This window comes from Entamoeba invadens (assembly GCF_000330505.1).
Source record: "Entamoeba invadens IP1 unplaced genomic scaffold scaff_1105074726033, whole genome shotgun sequence".
NCBI classification, from domain to species: domain Eukaryota; phylum Evosea; order Mastigamoebida; family Endamoebidae; genus Entamoeba; species Entamoeba invadens.
This window is the reverse complement of record NW_004440383.1, coordinates 402,134-425,910: the sequence shown is the minus strand read 5'-3', so window position 1 is coordinate 425,910 and position 23,777 is coordinate 402,134. Positions and strand designations below refer to the sequence as shown.

The 23,777-nt window shown below is 35.8% G+C and overlaps 10 protein-coding genes across 10 annotated transcripts; 7 read left to right on the top strand and 3 right to left on the bottom strand.

Annotated features, from left to right (window-relative positions):
* Positions 1–4: 4 nt before the first annotated feature.
* On the top strand, positions 5–1,411 carry EIN_406290 (eukaryotic peptide chain release factor subunit, putative; the record flags this gene model as incomplete). The annotated part of the gene is made up of 1 exon (XM_004256888.1): positions 5–1,411. The coding sequence occupies one exon, from the start codon at positions 5–7 to the stop codon at positions 1,409–1,411; it is 1,407 nt and encodes a 468-aa protein (XP_004256936.1).
* A 616-nt stretch (positions 1,412–2,027) lies between these two features.
* On the top strand, positions 2,028–8,411 carry EIN_406280 (ubiquitin protein ligase, putative; the record flags this gene model as incomplete). The annotated part of the gene is made up of 1 exon (XM_004256887.1): positions 2,028–8,411. One exon carries the CDS (start codon positions 2,028–2,030, stop codon positions 8,409–8,411), a length of 6,384 nt encoding a protein of 2,127 aa, XP_004256935.1.
* Positions 8,412–8,966: 555 nt separating this feature from the next.
* Positions 8,967–10,562, top strand: EIN_406270 (hypothetical protein; the record flags this gene model as incomplete). Its single annotated transcript, XM_004256886.1, has 1 exon — positions 8,967–10,562. One exon carries the CDS (start codon positions 8,967–8,969, stop codon positions 10,560–10,562), a length of 1,596 nt encoding a protein of 531 aa, XP_004256934.1.
* Positions 10,563–13,422: 2,860 nt separating this feature from the next.
* EIN_406260 (tyrosine protein kinase ITK/TSK, putative) lies at positions 13,423–14,691 on the top strand (the record flags this gene model as incomplete). The annotated part of the gene is made up of 2 exons (XM_004256885.1): positions 13,423–13,500; positions 13,558–14,691. 2 exons carry the CDS (start codon positions 13,423–13,425, stop codon positions 14,689–14,691), a joined length of 1,212 nt encoding a protein of 403 aa, XP_004256933.1.
* A 662-nt stretch (positions 14,692–15,353) lies between these two features.
* Positions 15,354–16,737, bottom strand: EIN_406250 (sphingomyelin phosphodiesterase, putative; the record flags this gene model as incomplete). The annotated part of the gene is made up of 2 exons (XM_004256884.1): positions 15,354–16,179; positions 16,313–16,737. The coding sequence occupies 2 exons, from the start codon at positions 16,735–16,737 to the stop codon at positions 15,354–15,356; spliced, it is 1,251 nt and encodes a 416-aa protein (XP_004256932.1).
* A 627-nt stretch (positions 16,738–17,364) lies between these two features.
* Positions 17,365–18,315, top strand: EIN_406240 (protein phsophatase-2A, putative; the record flags this gene model as incomplete). Its single annotated transcript, XM_004256883.1, has 1 exon — positions 17,365–18,315. One exon carries the CDS (start codon positions 17,365–17,367, stop codon positions 18,313–18,315), a length of 951 nt encoding a protein of 316 aa, XP_004256931.1.
* A 145-nt stretch (positions 18,316–18,460) lies between these two features.
* EIN_406230 (hypothetical protein) lies at positions 18,461–18,820 on the bottom strand (the record flags this gene model as incomplete). The annotated part of the gene is made up of 1 exon (XM_004256882.1): positions 18,461–18,820. One exon carries the CDS (start codon positions 18,818–18,820, stop codon positions 18,461–18,463), a length of 360 nt encoding a protein of 119 aa, XP_004256930.1.
* A 382-nt stretch (positions 18,821–19,202) lies between these two features.
* EIN_406220 (hypothetical protein) lies at positions 19,203–19,994 on the bottom strand (the record flags this gene model as incomplete). The annotated part of the gene is made up of 1 exon (XM_004256881.1): positions 19,203–19,994. The coding sequence occupies one exon, from the start codon at positions 19,992–19,994 to the stop codon at positions 19,203–19,205; it is 792 nt and encodes a 263-aa protein (XP_004256929.1).
* A 445-nt stretch (positions 19,995–20,439) lies between these two features.
* On the top strand, positions 20,440–22,253 carry EIN_406210 (hypothetical protein; the record flags this gene model as incomplete). The annotated part of the gene is made up of 2 exons (XM_004256880.1): positions 20,440–22,131; positions 22,185–22,253. The coding sequence occupies 2 exons, from the start codon at positions 20,440–20,442 to the stop codon at positions 22,251–22,253; spliced, it is 1,761 nt and encodes a 586-aa protein (XP_004256928.1).
* A 123-nt stretch (positions 22,254–22,376) lies between these two features.
* On the top strand, positions 22,377–23,777 carry EIN_406200 (hypothetical protein; the record flags this gene model as incomplete). Its single annotated transcript, XM_004256879.1, has 1 exon — positions 22,377–23,777. A coding segment is annotated over one exon (1,401 nt), but the record flags the coding sequence as incomplete, so codon positions are not given.

Genomic DNA, 23,777 nt, shown 5'->3' with positions numbered 1-23,777 from the left:
TATTATGGCGATATTGGGAAAGACTGTTAAGGTGAAAGAAGAAGAATTGACAGAGGACGAGCAGATCAAAGTCTTTCAGACGAAGCGACTTGTGAAAAATTTGGAAGCGGCACGCGGTGATGGGACATCGATGATCACGGTGATCATGAAGCCCGAAGAACAGATATCGAAAATGATGCAGAAGCTAGTTGAAGAATATGGTACTGCTACGAACATCAAGTCGCGAGTGAATAGGCAGTCAGTGCTCACTGCTATTACATCGACCCAAAACAGACTTAAATTGCACCACATTGTACCCCCAAATGGGTTAGTTATATACTGTGGTTCTGTATACACTGAGAAAGGAGAGAAGTTGGTATGCATTGATCTTGAACCGCCCAAGCCGATCAATACATCGACTTATCTCTGTGATAATAGATTCCATACTGAAGCTATCACCGATTTAATGCAGAACGATGACAAATATGGATTTATTGTTATGGACGGGAATGGCACTTTGTTTGGAACATTACAAGGAAACACCAGAAGTGTTTTACAGAAGATCACTGTTGAGTTGCCCAAGAAACACGGGAGAGGTGGTCAGTCATCTGTCCGTTTTGCACGTTTGAGACTTGAGAAGAGACACAACTACGTCAGAAGAGTTGGAGAACTTGCTGTTGAGAATTTCATCACGGACGACCACCCTAATGTCTCGGGGCTCATTCTTGCTGGTATTGCCGACTTTAAGACTGTACTTAATAAGTCTATGATGTTTGATCCAAGACTTCAAGCCATTGTATTGAATATAGTCGATGTCTCTTATGGTGGATTAAACGGATTCAACCAAGCCATTGAGTTGTCTGCAGAGACGTTGAGAAACGTCAGATTTGTTGCGGAAAAGGACTTGATTAATGAATTCATGGATAACATCAAGATGGACACTGGTAAGTTTGTCTTTGGCATGCAAGAGACTATTAAAGCACTTGAGATGGGAGCTGTCGAACGTTTGATTGTCTGGGAAAACTTGAAATCGATTCGTACTGAACTGATTAATCCCAACACTGACGAGAAGAAAGTCATTTATACACAGAAAGAGTCTGATGTCGCTGAGGGAGGAATCATGAAAGACGCTGAGACTGGCGTTGATATGAAATTTGTGGCTCAGGAGGCTTTTGTCGATTGGATCTCCGAACATTACAAGGACTTTGGAACAAGACTTGAGTTTGTGACAGACAACACACAAGAGGGTGCACAGTTTGTCAAAGGCTTTAGTGGTATTGGTGGTATCTTAAGATACAAACTCGATATGGAACAGCTCGATGAAAACTTTAATACTGGGGACGAAATTGTCGAAGAAAATGAAGACGATGATGACATCTTCGGCGATGAGGCAGATAGGTTCCATGAAATTGATGATGAATTTGGGTTGTAAGTAGAGGAGAGAAGAAGCTGGTCACGTTAACTTCTTCTTATTTTACTTCTTTTTAGGCGATTTTGTTGTCTTTTTTTTAGTAATTTAAATATGATTTATTTATAGTTACAAAATAGAATATTAATTTGGCAAGACTTGGAGTTCATGATTCAAATATATAATATACTAAATTATAAATTATAGTTTAATTTCCCATTTAATTTGTTTTAAAAAAACATTTTTTTTAACGGTGTTAATATTTTAGCATATGATAAATAAAAATTTACAAGAAATGATTGAAATAGTAAAATTTTAAATTAAACTATTTATTTGTTATTAGTATATCAATACAATTTTAATAATTCAAAATATTATAAAGTATGGTATATGATATTAGTAAATATTATAATAGAAAATAAATCTTATTTAATTCTTCCTCATTCAATTATTGTTATGGATGAATAACAATAGATTATAGTAATTAGTATAATATTCTATAACTCAACATTTTGTTTTTTTACTATTGAATGAGTTGTTATTTAATTATCATAAGTCATTACAAACAAATGGTTTGGTTATAGCTTTTATTAAGTTCATTGAATGGTTATGTATGTACATATAGAACTGTTAATATAGAATGGAAGAAGAGATGAATCCAAGCATATGTTATGAAAATTTCAAGGCGGAGTACAACAAAGTGAAGGACACCCCAATTACCCCAATTTTTGACACGGATTTCTCCAAACATTTGAAGCACTTTTTGGAGGCACTTCCTGTAGTTCAAATCGACAACGAAGTAAAACTACGAGAAGTCACAAAAGAGCAACGAAAGATGCTTTGGGAAATGATCGAGTGTTGCGCGTTGCGAGGAGTATTTTATCCAACGAACTCATATTACTTAGAGTCTTCACAGTTTCCAGAAATAGCGGCATACTTCTCTAATACAAAAAAGATTGAGGTATTTTCGGATGTGATGAATATTGAGGCTCCTCCAATTGGTGAGGACTACACCAAGTACATTAAAGAAGTTTCTAAAGCTCTTGGGTCCGACTTTGGAATGCGAGTTGCACAAAAGAAATACATTGAAAGTCAAAACGAAGACTATCAAGTCCTAAACACAGTACTTGAAATTGGAAGAGGTCATAACGTCACTGAGAACTTTGAGAAATTGTTATGTGAAGAGACTTTTGTATTAGCGAATCAAGTGTGGTTGAGCAGAATGGATGATAAGAATATCGAGACCGCAGTCATCAAATTTATTATTCAAGAATTTGAGAAGGGGAAGGAGAACAAGCCAATAACACAAAAAGAGGAAATACTTGTCGACAACTTCTTGAGAGGATTTACATATTCCAATTGGGTCAAAGTGAAAGTCATTTCCGAATATATCTTCAACTGTGACACGTTTCCCGAGTTCTGGAAATTCTTTATAGCCTCTGCGGCACTCCACACTTCAACTCATTACAAAATGATTGAGCGAGTAAAGGAGTTGTATGAGAATGCAAAGACACTTAAAAGCTTTTTTGCAGTCATTTTGGTCGAGAGGTATTTAACCCTTCAAACTCCACGAGTAGTCGATGAAAAACACACTTTCACGTTGCTTAAAAGACATTTTACAGAAGACGATTTCGCAAACTTTTTAGTGCGCCCTTTGTATTTAATGAAGACATCAAGAGGGATGAATAAAATACTGGACACTCGAATGACTGAATTTAGTGCGTTTGCCAAAATTGTATTGAACGATCCAAATTGCAAAACAGTTGGGACACTGTTTGTGTTGTTTGATACAGTTATTCAATTTCATAGTGGTCCAGAACAACTTTCCGTTGATATTAAGAACATCTATTACAATGTTATCAAGAGAATGATTGACACGAATAACACACTGACGAAGTCTGTGATATACTTGTATTCGCAGGGACAAACCATGTTTTCGTGTTCATTGTGGTACTTAGTGGAAACTGTGTTAGACAAGATGAAAAATGTTGATATTGACAAACAAAAGACTTCATTCAGTATACCACCGTTACCATTTAACATTGCTGCAAACAACTTACTCCAAGAGTCATTGCATAAAACAAAGGATATCACAGAGAAAGAAATGATCAAATTTTTGTGGAACTTTTTGTGGGGGAATGCGCCGCGAGTGAGGTTCTTTGAGAAGACCGTAGAGAAGGTGTATGCGTTGAAAGGGAATTGGTTTTTCAAAATAGTTTCGAATGGGAATAAAGACGATTTTGCGAATTCAAAGACGACGTTTGATCTGGCCAAAAAGCATAAGGACAACAACTTCACGCTCGACCAACTCCTCGTTTGTCTACCAATCACGTACTTTTTAAATGTCAATAAGTGGGACTTGAATACGATGAATAAAGAGCACTTGGATTTCAGTAAAGAATGTGTTATTAATGCGTTCAAATTGATTGCTTTGTATGCGAGTGGAAACGAAAAGATCACAAATAGTGAAGATTCACTCGACTTTGGGATTCGAAAGGTGAATCGACTCTTCTTTTTTGTTGGGAGGACAATACAATTCTTGTCTGAGAATATTCTTCGTGAAATTGCTAAGACGCTACCTGATACTGGGAAGCTATTATTGGCCTTTTTGGCACTGAAAAAGGTGAGAGAGTCCATTGAAAATCAAAATAAAACGAAATTAAGCCATAAGGCGGTAGTTTCGTTGTTGATTGAGTGTCTTCGAAGAATTAAAACGATTGAAAATAACGATCTTGTGATCTATGATGGATGTTTGCAAGAAGTTTTAAAGAACCCGAAGGAGGAGATATGTGCACTTTTTCTGGAAAGACTGTACTTAACTAAAACAACACTTCCATTTCTCGAAGTCTGTTTTGAGAATCGGATTTTGATCGACCCTTCGACAACGACATTTTTGGGGTACGAAATTAAAGAACATTCACAGAAGTATATCTCACATATTATCAAAAGCATTATTCAAACGAAAATCACACAAGAAGCATTGAAAGTGAATTATGAAAGAGTAGTTGGACTGTTCTGCTTTTTGTACGATGAAATAGATATATCAATGGTATTATATGACGGTGTGACAATTGCAACTGTCTTAGATGCGATTTTGTATTTGCAAGAGAACAATGTGAATGTGAAAGGTGTTGAAAGAGTATTTGAAAGAGTATTCAGTGAAAATGTACGTTTAGAGGCGTATGATGATATTGGAAAAGCATTTTCTAGTTGCGACAAAGGTGTGTTAGAGGATGTGTTTAATAAACACAACAAAGAGTCTGGGAGTCTTCGAGAAATATTGAATATGACAATCGTTGCTGATTTATTAGGGTTAACAACAAAGGCAAGAGTAGTCACTTCTGTCGATGCAACCGAGAAAGCGAAATTCTTTATGTATTCGTTCAAAAACAGTATGAATGCACTTACCTTGATATCTTCCTTCTTTGAATTCTTGAAAAAGACTGAATTGAACAACGAAATGATTGTGTGCTCATACATAATACCTCTGATATTGTGTGTTGGACAATCTGCGTACAATGAGAATAAGGAGAGACTCTCACATTATTTATTGAAGGGACAAATCACTGCAGATGTGTCGTCTCTGGTGAAAGATTTGAATGATAATGGGTGGATCACGGACAAGACTGCAGAAGAATTGGCACTGAAAGCATTGTTACTTGGAGGAACTCCGAGTGCATTATCAAAGCCAAAAGTCATCAATACACTCAGACCAAATAACATCACACCAAATTGGTATAACGAGCCAACAAAAGTCGAGACATCCAAATTTGATTGCATAAAATTCAACAAAGTCGTTTCTGAACAACTTAAAGGGAATATGGAAGAGGTCGAAAACACATTCTTTTTATCGTTCAACGACATTTGTTTCGACAAAATATTCAATGAGGCGATGAAGAGAAGACTGCCACAGAGTGGTACCAATGACAAACTGAATAAGCCACCTCTCTCACAACAAAGAGTTGATGAACTTACTCAGAAGCTTCGAATGGAAAAGGTTGCGAATGTTATTCCAAGTGACAGTGACACAAGTATGGAGAAGACAGAGATCGAACAACTTGTAGAAGTCTTGGGGTGTGATAATGTGATCACACAATTAGTTCATGACTACGCCATTTACTCAAATAATAATGACAATAGACGAGTCACTGGAGTCATTGCTGTTATCAAAGAGTATGGCGCAATACAATTAGAGCGCGGAAACGGCGATGTGTCTGATCAATGCAACTTGATTTTGGACCAAGTGAAACCGCCAACGACTTGTCCTCAACAAGTAACACAACCACAATCAACACCACAACAACAAGTTGAGAGAAGAGTAGTGTATGTGCCTTCAATGGGTGATATTGAACTTCCTATCGGAATAAACTATGAGACACTTGTGCAGATTCCTCAACAATTCTGGGCTGAACAGATTCTTCAGTACTACGAAGAACATCCAGAAGAACGGAGAAGAACAGGAAGAGTCGAACAACTTGCTTCTGAGAACAATCGAACGAAAAGAGTTAGACTGCCGATGTTAGAACCAGTATTCTTGTTCTTGAATAAGCAGAAAGGACATGACAGACCATCACCTTCATTGATTGAATTGTCTGCAGCAGACAAGACAATTAATGTCGTCAATTTTGTTGAGAACATCGGAAGTTCCACTACAGAGGAAGTGAGGAAGTATTGTATGGTAGCGTTGATGGACTTTGTGAAGAGCGATCCTTCTAAAATGTTTTTGAAGAATGTTATAGTGTTGGTGGTGGAAGAATTCATAACAAAAGCGATTACAAAACAGTCAGAAACGAAGGTGAATGCGTTTGTTGGTATCTTATATTGTTTGTTGGAAAAATACGACCACCCGCCACAACAAGTGAAAGACATGATTTCGAAGTGTGTCCAACTTATCGTGAAAAGTAACTTTGGTGTTGGGACGAAGCGGAATGCGATCGACAAATTACTTAACTTTGGAAGTATCTACGTCGACTTTAACGACAAAACCGTTGTGAAAATGGTGATGGAGAGTATCGGGGAGAAGGTGCGCTATGGTGTGTTAGATTGCATAAATTTTGCGATGAGTGAAGTGACGAGGACGATATGTGAAGACATCGTGTTTGAGTATACAAAGCAGTTTGAAGGAGAAATGGACCGCACAAGCAAAGAGAACTTTTTCAATTTCTTAAACGTTATCAACTTGACTCAAAACACTGTTAAATCTGTGCAACCGAATAGAACTGGAAACACTTTTGTCCCCTATTTCGCCGATTTGGGAAGAACACAGCTTGCTTCACCTCTATTTGGAGGTAATTTGCCTATGGGAATGTTTGTTCCACAGAACCCACACTTAATGAACGACCATCGAATACCACAATTTGGGATGTTAAATGACCATGAAAACGGAGTTGCAGAGTACTTTATTGGGAATGAAGGTTTGCCCCCTCGTTTTCAAGAGAGAATTGACGGATATAATGATGAAGAGAATGGAATGGATCAAGACCAATATTTTGCTCGTGAAGAGGAAGGACTGATTCAAGGAAATGAATTTGAGAATCAAGAAGAAGAAGTGAATGAACAGAACAATGAAGAAAATGACGAAGAAGGTGAGAAAGACGTTTCAAATGAAATACCATTGGTAAAAGAGAAGAAGGAGAAAATGGAGACGTCACAAAGTGCACAAAAAGAAAAGAAAATGGACGAAATTGAAACTATAAATTATACTACACTTATTAGTAGAATTATAGAAACACGCGAGACAATTGATTTGAAAATTGCACTGAAACTGGTTCAAAAAGAATTAACGAATAACACACAAAATCCGAATAAGAAGATTATTGAATTGTTACGAACCATCAGAAGTTACATCGACTTTTTGTATATCATCGACGCGAATGTCTTTGAACGAGGATTACACTTTCTTGAGTCACAACGGTTCTGTTATCCATTTGAAAAGAAGATGGACGAGTTGTACAAGTCCATCAAAAGTCGGAATGGGAACAAACGCCTCACGGTCACCGTGAAGCGACAACAAGTGTTGCAGACGCTCTACGCCCAACTTCGAAATTCGGTTCTTTTTGACTGTTTAATTAAGGTCAGGTTCGAGAATGAAACGGGGGAGGATGTTGGTGGACTATTGAGAGAGTGTTATGCACTTGCACTTGAAGACATTGTAGACGAGAAGACGTTACTCTTTAGAGTAGAAAACGGTGTGTTAGAACCCGATTTAATGAGTTCACCGGAGTTGATGATGTTTGTGGGCAAATTGATCGGGAAGATGATATGTGATAACATGACGCTCAATTTGCGATTCTCATTGACGTTCTTACGAATGCTTCTTGGGAAGAGAACGGAAGTGGAAGATTTAAAAGTGGTTGACCCCGAGTTTTACAAACAGATGCAAAACGTGTTAAACAGTGATGTGAGTGCATGGGGACTCACTTTTGTATATGACGAGAAACGTGGTGATAAAGTAGAAGAGGTCAAGTTGAAAGAGGGCGACTTGGAAGTGAACGAAAGCAATAAGAAGGAGTACATTGAGCTGTTAGTTCAATACAAATATAACACTAAATACGCGAAACAAGTTGAGTGGTTTGGGAAAGGGCTGTTTTCAGTGTTAGCAGTTGACAAGGTGAAGATGTTTGAAGAAAAGGAATTAGAGAAAGTGTTCTGTGGAGAGGAGTTTGACGTGAAAGAGTTGAAAAAGAATTGCGTCTATGAGAGTTATAATGAGGAGAGTCTCCAAGTAGTCTGGTTCTGGAGTGTACTTGAAGAGATGAATCAACTGTTGCGAAATAAAGTCCTTCAATTTGTCACAGGATCACCTAATTCCCCGATTGGAGGGTTCCAGAAATTGGTGGACGCAGATGGACATCCACTCCCTTTCATGATTTGTTCTATTAAGTACGACAATCCCGACGAAAAATTGCCAACTGCACATACTTGCATTAACAGACTGGATTTGCCTAATTACAGCAATAAAGAAATACTTAAGGAGAAGTTGTTGTATGCCATCAGCGAATGCACTGGGTTCGGATTTTATTGAACTCTGTTTTAGTTTTTAATATGGGGTTTTAATGGTTTGTGGGAATACTATATTTTTTAAAACTCTTTTAATAAAATTTTTCGATGAATAAATATATTTTTGAAGTCAATTGAAAATTAGAAAAATAGTTTAAATGAACTATATTATAATTTTAAGACAATTAGAAATTTGTATAAAAGTTTTTGAAGAAAAATAATCAGATAAAAAACAAATCCAAAGATCGCATCTTAAATTTTTGTATTTTAAAATTCTTATTTAAACCAAATCAAATTTTCAGAAAAATAAAACAAAACTATAAAAAATAGTATAATGAACTATAAAAAACAATCAACTGAATCGTCTTCTGGCTTTAAAAGATGATTACTCAAAAATGTCAAAAAAATGAGTAAATGAGAAACAGCAGTGAAATGAGACGTAAAAAACGACAAAAAAAAGAGAAGTGGAGAAATGGGCAGTAAGATATATAAATAACAATTTAAAAAAAACAGCAATGTATATATATCACCCAGAGAAAAAACAGGAAAAAAGAGAAAAAAATGAACTTAAAAGAAGAGAATGAAGGGACACAGTCGTTACTCAGACTTACGCCGTCTGGCAATGGACAAACACAATATAATCAATCCGCCGTCACAAATATACACGAGCGCTATTAAACAAAATTTACCGGACACAAAGACAGTCCCCGTCTATAAACCAGTTGATAAACAACGACTTCGAAGTAGCGTAGCGGGAATCTTTGGTAACTTAGAGAGAGAAGAACGCGAGTTAATTAACAACGGTGTTATTGACCGAACGCCAAAACAAACGACTGATATGAGAGAAGACGAAATTAAAAATAACATCATGAACAGTTATATGAATCTCAATGAATACGAGAAAGGCGAATTGACAATACATATCGAGAAAGAAAGAGCCGAAGAAGAGAAGTACTTAAAACAACAACAAGAACAACTTAGGAAACAAGCCGCCATGAAAAAGTTAGAAGTTAAAGACGACGACTCTTTCGAAGATGTCAAACCGGAAGAAGCAGATTTGGAGGATATTGCGCCACAAAAACGGAAAATGAGAATCGAAGAAGTCGATCAGTTTGAGGGTGTGAGACCGAATAGAAAATCGATTGTCAACTCCGCACTCCTTTCGGAGAAAATTAATGAAAAGGAACAAGAGGAAATGGACTTGGAGGATATCAAGAAATTGGTTGGTGTTGATAATATCATCGATTCGTATATGGAAATTGAACACAATAATGGAGTGATGTATGAAAATAACGTGTCCTATGAGGATGTTTCCCCTTTAGCCCAACCCAAAGCAAAAACAGCGAGAATGGAAGAAGATGAAAACGACAAAATGCAAAGTCCGTCGCAAATATCAATGAAAAGCGAAATGAGTAAGGCGAGAATGATGGAAATATCCAACGCAGAACACTCCGAAATACTTAAGAACCGCCCTGAACCAATAAAACCAGAACAACTTGCTTCAGCCATTTCGGACATCTCGACTGTTAAAAAGGATATTGACCAATATCGATCATCTTATTCACATGATTCGGAGGTACTATCGCCACTCAAATGTCAAATCGCGAATAAAGCAGTGGTAGAGCACATATCAACAAATAGCGAGAATAAAACTGCAATGCCTTTTAATACTGCCATTGAGAGACAACTTGAAGAGATGACGACAAAACAAATCAAAGAAATTGAAGAGGAGGAGAGACGTGAGAAAGAGAGCAGTCAAGAGAAGAAGGAGGAGGTGTTGGTGAGGGAGGTGACCATTCGGAATGATATTGAAGACAAAAGTACAAGTGAAACCCGTGAACAGTACGATGAAGAAGGAAAACACTGGATGGGGAAAGGAACACCAATACTTGCGTTAGCCGATTTGAATAAGGAAATGCAAGAAAATGTTGAATTATCAGCGAAGAGAGAGCATATATTAAGTAAAGTGACTGAACGTATCAAGAACGGTGTGATGAAAGTGATGGAACAGAAAATAACGAAGCAGGCGGAGACATCTGGAGTGTTTGAGAATGAAGACCAGAAACGCGAGTATGTGAAAACACATATGGGCCAAGTGCAAGAAGAACTGGAGGACGTTGTGTCGAAGGTGGACATGAAAGAAGTTGTTCCAATGGTAATGGAGAAGAAGAAATAGAAGTGTGACATTTTTGAATTATTTACTTTTTATGGTTTGTGTTAGGTTTTGAGTTAATACATAAGAACTTGAAAATATGGATCAAGAAGGAGCGAAGAAGAAGGGCCAAAATATTAAAAATGCGTTTGAGAGAGTGGTGGGTACAGGGGATCGTCAAGGAACAAACAGCGAGTCGGGTCCTGAAATGAATTTTCAGAATAATATCATCAACAGTTATTTGTATTTGGGATGTGGAGAAGAAGACGCTGAAAGTATCGAAAGGCGCAAAATGGATACGAACGAATTTGAGAAAAGTACACCACGAAAGAAAGAAGAGAATAATGAGGAAGAGAATTTATCGCCAATATATCCTTATTGATGTTTTTATTCTTTTTTAGTTTCGAAGGAATAAGTCAAGAAAATATACGAAAGGATGGATATAAAAAGAATTCGAACATTGTTTGGTTTTTAATGTTCATAATTAGTAAACAACAGTGAAATAAATATTGATTATCCTTTTTAAAAATAAAGGTGTTGATTACATTCAGAATTTCTTGTTGATTGTTAAACAATAAATAGTTGTTAATCAACTGAATTGATGTTCAGTTTTTGTAATTCTATTTTTCTTTAAAAATTATTGAGTCGCGATTACATATAATTGAGTAACTCGGTGACACTTGGCAAACTTTAATATAGAGATATCCAAAAAATAGTTTGGCACAGAAAAAAAGACCAGCAAACCATAAATTTATAGTAAATTCCAGTTTTTTTGTTTTTTGTCCTGTTTTTACAAATTTTGCATTGAAAAACCATTAAATAGTTTTTAGGAACCATTATTATAGTTTGCCGGTTGGTTTTTTATATAACAGTTCTTATATTTATGAGATACCAAACATCAAAATTTAAAAATATCAACTTATAAATATTATTTATTTTATAACATAAAAAGCTATATTATAGAATTTGTTTTTCATAAAAAAACAAATATACCCGTTTTGGTAGATTTTGTAAAAGCATTTTAATAGTCGTTTTTTGTCATAACTTTCCCAACAATTTGCGCAGTATTTGAGTAATAAGGATAAAAATACATGTGTATAATAAAATGAATGGTAATTCTCGATGTTCAATTTGATACGGATCAGCACAAAATGGTGACAAATCTTTTTATTTGCCAATAATCAAAAAATAACTTTGTTTGAATCCCGAATATATCCACAAAAATGATGAATTATAGAAAAAATCAAGAAATGTCGATCAAAACAAATAATGATTCAAATATCTTTTTATAAAAATTTTAACTGTTGTAATTTTTTTGATGATATTCGTTTTTTTATGACTTGTTAACCTAATTGTCAGATATTTAAACACCTGAATAAAACACGTTTTTACCAAAAAACGGAAAAAAACAAGTAAAAAACAAATAAAAAAATATCATACAAAGAAAAACTATCAAAAAAACGACGAAATGTTGTCCAGTAATTCCCATTAAAAAACCATTTTTTAGCCACAATAACATTTCAATTTCGGGGATTGAAACAATAATTTCAATTATTTAACTTCCTTTTATTTTGGTCATTACCATTTCTTTTCGTTAACATCTCACTACATGACACTGTACTAATAATAACAATACTTTTACTAATGAAAAATAGTAAATCAAACCAAATGAAACCAAATGGAACGGTTTGACGTAAAATAGTATAAAAAATCAGAAAAAGTGTCTTTCAAAGCAAATGAAATTTACAATCAATAAACATAGAGAAATATTAGAGTGCTGGCGTAATGGACCTTTCCATCTCGACAGTTGCTCTGATACAATTTTCCATTTCAAGAACATCTCTTCCGAAGTTAGTATTGCAACAAAGAATCCTCATGACTTCAGCATCACAACTAAATGAAGACTCTCCACCATCATCGATGGCTTGGTCATAATACTTCTCAATGTCACTCTTCCGAACGATTGTATTGACTTGAATGATGTTACTCAGTCGTCTGGAGCAGACTGTTTGGTGTTGTGTGATCCGACTCATCAACTCGAATAAACTATGAGATGACAGTGCCTTGTTTTTGACATAATTTCTTGGGAATGTTCGTTCCACACTTGTCTGCTCATTTATAAATTTTTTGTTTTGTGAATATTTGGTTTACCCAATTTGGATTTCTTTTTATTTAAAACACGCATTTCCAGCTTGGACAATCTTCCCTTTCACTATCTTTGGTCGTCACTTTCTAGCCGTCTTTTCGGATTGAAAACAGTGGATTGGTGTGACGTGTTGCGCTTTATGAAAACATGCCTGATTAACCCTACAAATGCGTTTTCAGAGCGAAGAATGGCGTTTTGCCCACTTGCATATCAATGGAAAGCTCTTCATATTTCGCATTGGGTAAATAGTACACAACATGGTATTTTTATTATAAATGAAACTATAGATATGAAGACGTCATTGAAATAGATCACTGTAACTGATCAATAAAAATATTTACTATTTTAGTATGGTTTTGAGTATAATACATATCTTCGTCTACTTCATAAATAGATTAATGAAGTTCAACTTCCCTGATTCAAATCATTTGATTTCAAGTGTAGCCGGTGACCACCATTTTTTCAATTAAAATCCTTCAAAGGAACAAACGGGAAAAGAACGAAGTGTGTATATTCGGAATTCCACAGAGCCTCTTCTGTCTTTTTCAAAAGCGTCCCAACAACAATTTCCAGAAAAATGAAAAAATCGAGCAATGACAAATTCTAAACACTAGTTAAAAGAGTTAGAAAAGAACCACATCGTTCATCTCGTGCTATTTTTATGGAACTCCAAATCACTTCTTGATATATTCTTTTGGACTTGAGTTCCTTTCTGGCCATCTTGAAAAACACAAACAGATGTCATCAAAGGGACTCCCACTTTCTTCATCAATCTCAACATACTTTGACGAGGGATTTGCACTCTCTCTTGAGCCAGTTTGTTCATAACCAAATATGACTCTATCCAATCTCTTCGTATCCACTAACACATAGAAAATTGAAAAGCTCACATTTGGAAGTAACTACGCCATCCAAGGAATCCCACTGGTCGAAACTATCGGCTTTGTGAACAAGACTGATTGCACTTACAAGCTCAACGTCGAAACAGCAGAGTCACCAAAGTACGAACTGACTGTGGACAACAACAAGTTCACTCTCAAAAAGGGTGACCACATCACTATTAAAGTCACTTTACTCTTCCATCAATATGCCACTATGGGTCTGACTGGTCAAGTCCAATTCCACTTAAAGAAAAAGGCTTTGATGGGCGGCGAAATTGTCAGCCGTGCACTTCGATTCCAGTTAGAAGGTATAGTCCCGGCCTACAACGACAAGGACTTAGTGAAAGCTTCTGATGAAGAACAGTTTAGAGTTGGAATGATCAATGGAGTACTTTCTACTGTTAAGAATGAGAGTGTTGTTGCATTCAAATACAACATAGAAGATAAATATGAAAAAGACGACTATGAATTCATCCAGAATGTGTATCGAGATATTCACCACCCGGACATTCTTGGGATGACTGGCATTATTTTGGCATCATCGACTATTCTTCTTGATGGAGATACAGTCAGCGACTTACAAACTTTAATGGAGAAGGAGAAGATGGGTATTCCATTCTTGTTGAGATGTTGCTCCGACTGTGCGAATGCACTTATGTATCTCAGTTCACACAACATCATTCACAGAAATGTTAAGCCGAGTAAATTACGTGTGGTCCACCACGACATCACAAATGAAGGGAAATGCACAGTGAAGTTGCACGACTTGACTACTATCTTCAAATTGAGGAAGGGCGAAGTGCTCAAGAAAAGTCCAGGAACATACCAATATATGGCACCCGAAGTCATGGAAATGAGAGAACACGGATTACCTATTGATGTGTACTCATTTGGGATGACTATGATCCATATCTTCACTAATGAAGTACCATACAAGGACTTGTCCAACGCACAAATTCAACAAAAGGTGTGTGCAGGAGAAAGGCCAGCCATCAATCCAACTCAATTCCCGAATGGAATGCCAGAACTCATCCAACTCTGCTTGAAAGACGTTCCGACTGAAAGACCCAGTTTCAGCACAATCGTGGCGAAGCTCAACGATATTATTAAGGACTACTCGCAGTAATTCTACTGTTTTCGTATAGTTTTGAATTTAAATAAAATACTATTATAGTATAATACCAAAGATCGAATTGAATCACATGAATCATTCACTTATTTATCACTGAAGAGCTTCATACTCATGGTTCTTTGAACGAAGCTTCTTAAATATATATATTCCAGAAACCCCAATGATTAACACCGTGAAGACAACAATCATCGCAATCAAACACCCCAAAGAGACATAAAAACTGGTGTCTAAATTGCCAGAAGCACTTGCTACAGCCAAAATTGCAAAGAACAAAAATGAACAAGTCATTGGATTTGTTTTCTTATTCAAGTTCGTCTTATTAAAACTTTTAATGGATCGTGGCGAAGATTCATTTTTTTTTGTCTGTTTGACTCGCCATTTTTATAGAAAACGTTTTTTTATGCTATTTTTATTTAAAGATATACTATCCCATTGCTATACTATTATTATAATATAACTATAATGAGTTACAAAAGTGTAATAAAAAAAAAAACCCAAGAATCACATTATTATTCTTATATCATATTATTACTATTAATAATAACCATAGTTTGAGGTTTTATTATTATATTATTTTAATATCATATGTATATTAGAATGCTATTTATTAAATAGAAAGTAGTAACGAAAACAATGAAAAGTATGATTGAACTGAATTAACTCGACATACAAGTTTTGTACTCTTCTTCAGTCAAATGATTCAAAGCGCATAAAATACCTTTTTTACAGTCATCGGCACATGTATAGAAACTCGTGGTACTATACACTTTCATGAATTTACTCCAAAGCGAACTGTCTGTGCTCAATTTATCATAAAACTGTTTAAGACCATCAACAGAATAGTCGTTGATACCATAATACTCACTTGCACGATATAACTTCTTCCAAGGATATCCATTTGTCATGTTGTTACACTCTTCGACATTCATAGCAAATGTCATCCAATCCTTCACTCCATTCTTGTCAAATTCGATCAACCTAAACTTGGGGTCAAGACTTTTATAGGATGTCAAAGCTGGATTCACCAAACAAGAGTACTTGGCGTTCTCTCTGTTTGGCAAGAGTCTGAATGACTCATAATGTGAATGTCCACAGAAATGCGTTATCATAAGGTCGCCATACTCTTCCATTAATGTTGTGAAGTCGGCGTTAAACTCGGGAGCTAAGTCAAACTGTCCATTCGACTTAAGACCAATACACTCATGTGAGATCAAAAGAATTTTCTCGTTATTTGCTTTGGCATCTTTCAGAGTCTGATTAAACCAAGCTACCATATTTCCCGGGTCTTGTCTTTTATACTGACCGTTGTGCATCGAGAACATATCCACATAAACCAGATTCAGTGCTACCAATCGGATGTCCGTGTCAATCATTTCGTTGTAATATCCCGCTATTTTAAATGTCTCCAAAGCCTCTGTGGATAACCATTCTGAGAATAAATCTGCCATAAATGAGAGCATCCATTCACTTTTTGGAGGATACCTTCCAGTTATACATATTAATAATTATATAATTATATTATTATTATACTATAAATTACTAATCGTATCTGTGATACAGATGAACTATAGCATTATAATATATATACCATATACTTGAAATAATAGAAACAAACTCCCAATTTGAGCTCAAGAAATAATCATGGTTACCAGGGACTGGATATATTTTAAAGCCAGGGAGCTTCTGTTTAAGTTGTTCTACAATAAGTTTAATTGTATTCTTATTGATCTCTTTTGACTGACTCAAGACATCACCAGGTACAGCATCCATTAACCAAAAGACAGTGTCGCTCTGATCTTTGTTTTCTCTAATATGATCAAATGCTGAAGTGACCGTGTTAAGAGGTGGATAACACTCGTAAGAAGCACACCGTCCAGCTTCCTCTGCGTCTTGCCTTGGTTTAGAGTCTTCGTGGCAACAGTCGGTAGTATAACACTTTGTAGGTGTGCCTTCTGCGTAATTGCTATCGAAGTGTGTGTCTGTAATGATCCATGCCTTTTTGGAATTAACTAAACACAATAGTAATAAGAACGAAAGCATTAATTAAGGAGTTGGTGAGTTCCTTTTTATGTTGTTGGACAAACTATCACAATCGAACTCTTTCTCTGATTTTTAATCAAATCAAAAATCGATTTGAAAACATTTCATTTGTATTATTCTTCTGCATTTGCAAATAATATATACCAAATCTCAAAATTTCATTTTTAAATTTTTTGGGGGTTTATTTTACTATTATAAATAATTAAATTGTAAATTATAAAACTATATTAGTAGTAATTGTGTTTTACTGTTTATAAATCAGAATACTACATCCATTCTGGCCATAATAGCCATTCATATCATTTTATTCAAGATTGATAGAGGATGAAGAACATTCCATTGATAAAAATAAAAATCGTGAGGAATTTTTAAAAACTTCAAATAGAAAAACACAATTGAAAACATTTTCACTGCCATTTAAAAAAAAAAAAATAAAAAAAAAGAGAAAAACATTTTTACTCGATTTCCTCATAATTAGAAAAACTGGAATTGAAAAAAGGGTTTTAAAATTCAGGGATCGCTGCGAAATAGTTCGTTTACCTGAAACCACACTCATCCGAAAGGAAAAATACGATTTGAATGAAAAGAGAAAATTTTCCAAAAGTGAGAAACTGAAAAAAAGAAAGGATGGAGATAGAATCAATTTCCTCACAAGATACAGACATCGACAAAATACTCGACGCGTTGTGGGTTGGAAAGCCAGTCAGTGAACTTACAGTCGAATACCTTTGTGACAAGTGTCGCGAGATTGTGTGTGAGGAGCCCAACATGATACCTTTACAAACGCCAGTGACCATATGTGGTGATATCCATGGTCAGTTCTGGGACCTTCTCGAACTTTTTAAAACAGGCCGACGGCCTCCCGAAACAAAGTACGTATTTTTGGGCGACTACGTCGACAGGGGATTCAACTCCGTCGAAACGTTTTTGTTGTTAATCGCACTCAAAGTCAAGTACACCGACCACATTTATTTGATAAGAGGAAACCATGAGAGCCGGGCAATTACACAGATATATGGGTTTTACGACGAGTGCCAGAGAAAATACGGAACGTCGAACGTCTGGAAAAACTGCACCGATTTGTTTGACTTCTTGTCGCTTGGGGTGTTGATCGATGGGCGTGTGTTTGGCACCCACGGAGGACTTTCCCCCGACTGTAAGACACTTGACATCATCGCGCGAGTCGATCGAAAAAAAGAAGTCCCACACGACGGCGTAATGTGTGATTTGTTGTGGAGCGACCCTGAAGAAAACAAGCCATACATCGACTGGGAAGAAAGCCCACGAGGCGCTGGACACACTTTCGGGCAACAACCTCTCAACGATTTCTTGCAAGTAAACGGACTGAATTTCGTGTGTCGAGCTCATCAACTCATCCAGGAAGGGTTTAAGTGGATGTTGGACAATAAGATTGTAACTGTTTGGAGTGCGCCAAATTATTGCTACAGGTGCGGGAATGAAGCGTGTATTATGGTCATGACGAAGGCCGATTCGTACAAGTTCGAATTCTTCAAGGAATGCCCAGCCGACCAACACAAACTGACTGCAAAGGTGGTCATCCCTGAGTTCTTCCTTTGAGTGTGTATTAAACGTTCTGGGGGACGACCCTCAGCGAATAAAAAGCGCTTTTTTAACATGTTATTGTTTCAGTTTATTGTTTTGTTCGATTGGTGAAACTGGAAATAACAACACGACGATAATTTATTGGAATGCCAAATGTGAACTAAAATAAGCGACGGAATTTGGTATTGGCTATTTCAATCAAAAAGGATAAATGTCGTTGTCGTTTCACTTCACATTGTTTCTTCTTGACAAGGTGACTCTCATAGTCTTCTGCGTTGAACAAAATTGGTACTATTACCCCATGAAGGTCCGATGTACTAACACCCGCGTAATTCGTTTTGTCTCGAATGTCAGTGGCATTTGGGGGAGCTTGTGGGTCTTTTCTGAGAATAGCTTCAAGCGAGTCAACCCTGGCCTGCAGCTCTTGCAGAGCTGAAACAAGCCTTGAGTCATCAATGTGTATCGTTGTGCCGTCCATGACAAGTTTGATGACTCTACAAAAAGAAGCACTGCTGTCCATGTTTTTACTTTCTTTTTCTCCCTTCTTATGATCTTTCGTTCCGAATAACTCAATTTCAAAATTTCATTTTAAATTGATTTTTATTGGTTTAATTTTAATATTAAAATTATTAAATTATAATAAAAATGTTTTTTAAATCATTTGAAAAATATTTATTTTTAAATTTTTTATAATTGAATTAAATTTATGTAAGACTTTAGTTCAAAAAAGTAACACCTTTAGTTTATTTTTTTAAGTTAACAAAAACTAAAACATAATGTTTTTTGATTAAAAACAATTTAATAAACTAAAACAAACTTATAAAATTCAAATATAAATAAAACCAAAATAATAAAATATTTAATCAAAATATAGAATTTGTCTTCAAAAAACATGATTTGGTTCAACCAACTGGCTTGTGATATTTGACATACAAGAAAATGATCATAGTAACAAATGCAAGCCACACCATAACAAAGCACGCGACCGCCTTTCCAAGTACAACAACCACCGGTATGGAATCTTCCAAAACATCCATCTGTTGAACAATAATATCAACGTCTTGGAAAACATTATCAACAACATCAGTGAGATTATCGCAAGTGTGGTAAAACTTGATGAACCTGTGCCCAACAACATCAATGGACTGCCCAAGAGCCTCGCCAGCTCTTGTTGCCTTGTCCATTTGAAACTGGAGATCAGTGAGTTGTTGTGGAACCTCGCTGAGAATGTCATTGATTATGTTGAGGTTGTCGACGAACGAAATGTTGAAGTTGATGTGTATTGAATGAAGAAAATCTGCAATTTTATTGACAAAACCAGTTGCTCCTGATATTGCAGAGTTGGTGAGGTTCAGTATAGGAAAGACTTGTTCGTCGATCGTTTGGTCGATAATGTTGTACGTCTTGTTGAACTCCGAAAACCCAAACTGGAAAAAATAGTCTGCTCGGATGACTGTGTTGGACAATTTTGAGACATCCTCAATCATTGGGTAAATAATTTGAGCACTGTCTTTGACAGACACAATAGCTTTTGGAAGTGGATCATACCACTTTTTAATTAGAAGCGTTGCTGGTGTGAAAATAACCCCGATCGTCAAGACAATGTACAGCACTGAAAACACAAGCAGCGATGTTAGAATAAAGACACGGAAACAACGGGAGTGCAAAAAGGCGCACCTCCAAGAGAGACCCATCTTCTGTTCTTTTCTATTTTTTAACCTAACCCAGTTCTCTTTCTTTTTTGTCCTCGAGGTTTCGAGACAAAACGATCTCGCGGTTTGTGAGTTCTTACCACTTCCTACAATCAGAACAAACCAAATTTGAATTTTGTTTGCTTTCTCACTTTCCAGAGTTGTTTAACCTCCATTTCTCATCCCCTTTCTCTCTTCTCTTTCTAAAAATAAAAGTGAGATACTATATTTTATAGTTAAATTTAACTATAATTTAAAAAGAATAAATTAATCATTAATTAATTAAAATAGTATTCTTGGTTTTAATAATTAACTAAAAAAAATAGTATTTTTAATTTACTATTATTTTTATAATTATAAATTATATTTTGTTATTAATAATTATACGTCAAAAAAAAAGAAGTTTAAAATTTGAATGAATAAATAAAAATCACAAAACTATAAAACGATGAAACAACTTGAAGCCTTTTATCTTGCAAACGCTGTTATATATTTTCGGTTTGTTGAAGATGTTATCACACTTAAATTAGTAAATAAAAAATGTTTAGAAGCAACAGAGATGCTCAGATTTTTTCCAAAGATGTCACTAAAAACACTCCAAAACAAAAACGAAATTGTATCATCAAGAACTTATCATAATATAGTAAACACTCTCATCCCAAATAATATTTTCGTTCTTTTTCCACACCTCGAGACAATAGAATGTGATAATAATGATATTGCACTAAGAAATAATATAATTGACAAGATTGCACAAATCAAGTTAATAAATCATATTTCTGAAGAAAATCACGATATTTTTTTGTTTGAGAAATTGAAAGAAAAAGTTATTATGCTTATTGTGTCTTCATTTTCAAAAAAAATCAACTTGAGTGGGTTTGCCAATCTCCAGATCGTAAAACTCAACGTTTTAAACTGGGAAAACTCAATAACATTAGAAGACGTCTTCCCAGACAAGACACAACATATCAAAGTTGTGTCGCTTCACTGTAGGAAAACAGAAACAGCTTTACAACTTCAGAAGTACAAAAATTTCGAAAAGAAGATAGTGGTGTTTAATTCAAGATATGAAAAGGTCGAACACTTAGACATACTCAAGAGCTTCGCTGTTGTCGCTTTTGATGATTGGATATATAAAGACGGAGAGATCGTATTTTTGCGAGATTACACGTTAAATGTATGTAACAACAACTTGATGAAAATTAATGAGATTGATGAAATGTGCCTTGTGAAGACTATCACTGTAAGGTCAGAAGTAAAAAATGATATTCTGTTAAACGGACTTCACGAACTTCAAACAGTCAACACACTAAGTAATTCTAAAATTGTCTTTTCAGAAGATATGATCAAAAGCACGAATATTAAAAGTGTACACGGAGAGTTGAACCAAATACCGGACGGCGTGTTGTTCTTGGAATGCACTGAAAATACACTTTCAAAAGCCACACCAGCTAATTTTAAAACAATCAAAAAGTTGCACATAGTGAATGATACAAATTTTGATTTGTCAAAGTTTAGTTCAATGACTGCGTTGGAATTTCAAAACGCCACAGTAACACAAGATATGACGCTTTTAACTTCGCTTAAAGAACTATCAATGTCATATTCTCGTTTTAAGGAAAGCCCCATTTTTACAGACAATCTAAAGGCTCTGCATCTCAATCGAATGAATTTACAAAAAGGCTTGCCGTTCAACAGAGGAATAACAAATCTAGTGGCAATAGGCTGTGTTTTCGACAACGATCTCACAAGTAACCTTTTGGGTTTGAAAGTTTTGATTTTGTTATCACCCCAAATTGAACATCTTGTGTGCCCTTCCTCTCTTGTATCTTTCGATATAATTAGAGGTAAACCCTTTTCGATTGATTTGTCACAAGCAAATGATCTACAACACTTGGGGTTCACAGAATTTAATCCACATTCCATCACTCTTCCAAAACACGTTGAAAATCTCTATTTGTGTGATGGTGTCTTTGTTTTCGACAAGTTGGTTAACAGTACAATCGAGCACCTTATTTTACTTTCGGTGAAATCAATGGACATCGGGGAGGTACCATTGAAGTCAAGAAATTTAACCATAAGAAATGTCACGAGTGTTAAGAGTACCGTCGATGTCAAGCTGTTTGGAGATACTCACGAAGTATTGCTTTGATGCTGCAAAGTTATAAAACACATCTTTTATTGTATTCCAAGTTTTCAACAAAACGTCACATTGCACTAAAACAATTTGTCTTTTTTCGGGAAACCCTACCTAATTCTTGATTGATCAAATAACAAAAATACTGTTTTGTGGTGACGAAATATGTCATGGGTAGTTGAACTATAAAAATGTAGTAAAAAAGCTATACAAATACTACAAATGACATAAACTTATAATTCAAGTCAATGGCCGACTCAACACTCTTACGCGACTCACCATTGACCGTTGCACTAACCACGTTGACAAAAACACTGATCACCTCTTTTTCAATATTTGGAGTATCGCCGTCGACGGCGCCAAACACTCCGACGCCACAAATTAGTTTGCTCTACAAATACCCGGAAAGTTATGAATTTCCGCTGAAGTCCGAACAATTCATTGTACCCCAACCGCCAACTATTTCGAAACTTCCATCAGTCTCAAAGGAAATAATGAAGAAACATCCAACCCAGTACGTCACGATGCTTCCTGGAGAAGAAACAAGTACGATTTGTGTATGTCTCAGACAAAACGAATTTCTGAATATCACAAGTGACTTAATTAACCCAGTGGGACTCACTGCAGAACTTTTTAAAGAGCCATATTATACACAACGAACGTATTGTTTCACCACGACATGCCCGTACTTTAACTGCTTGTTTGCGTTACTCTCGCAATTGTCGGAAATAGGATATCGAAACAAGTTAGAGTATTATTACTCATTCATTCTAAGAGTGGAAATGCAGAGCCCAAATTTCACAGTGAATCCGATTAAAGCACTTCTCGAAGTGAAGCTCCAACAGTTCATGAAACTGGAACGGCCGACCGAAGCAATTAATGTAATGCTTGGGAATAACAACAAGACAACATTTCCATGTTCTAAAGTGTTTTTGAGTTCACAGAAATCCAGTGAAATTGAGCGGTCGATGGGATTAGTCGGAGACTATTCCCTCATTCGGTTGTTTTGTACGATGACTGTTGAAGACGTTTTGAATACCCTTTGTATGATGATGTGTGGGTATGGTGTCATCTTACTTTCAGATAATGTTACATCAACTTCGTCCTGTGTGCTTGGGCTCCTCACGTTGTTTTATCCGTTTTATTGGCCTGGGATATTTATTCCATATGTCCCCGATATCTTGTTTGAGTTTTTTGAAACGCCGGTACCTATTTTGTGTGGAGGGAGTTACCCTCCTTATAAATGTAAGGTCAACGCATATGTCGAGGAACTCGACCAAGGATATTGGAACTACTTTACAGGCCGGAAAACAAAGTATTTTGACTCAGTGACACTACCTGAAGTGTTATTACCATGGAGAACAGAACTTTTGAATCAATTGAATGTGTTGGTGAAAACGTATGTACCGACCTCACCAAGTGTCGAAGAGAGAGAAGTCTTCATCGAGATGATGGATCAAAAGAAAGTTGTCGATTTCAGTGAACATGTGAGGAAAGTCTTACGCGAGGTCCTTTATAATCGCCTTATTCAGTCGGTCTATAATTTCTGTTTAAAGACCAAAACTGATAAACTCGATCTATTCATTCAGAAGTACCCAAAACAATTCTATCCAAAAGGATATGCTTTCATGAAAAAATTTGTCGAGTCT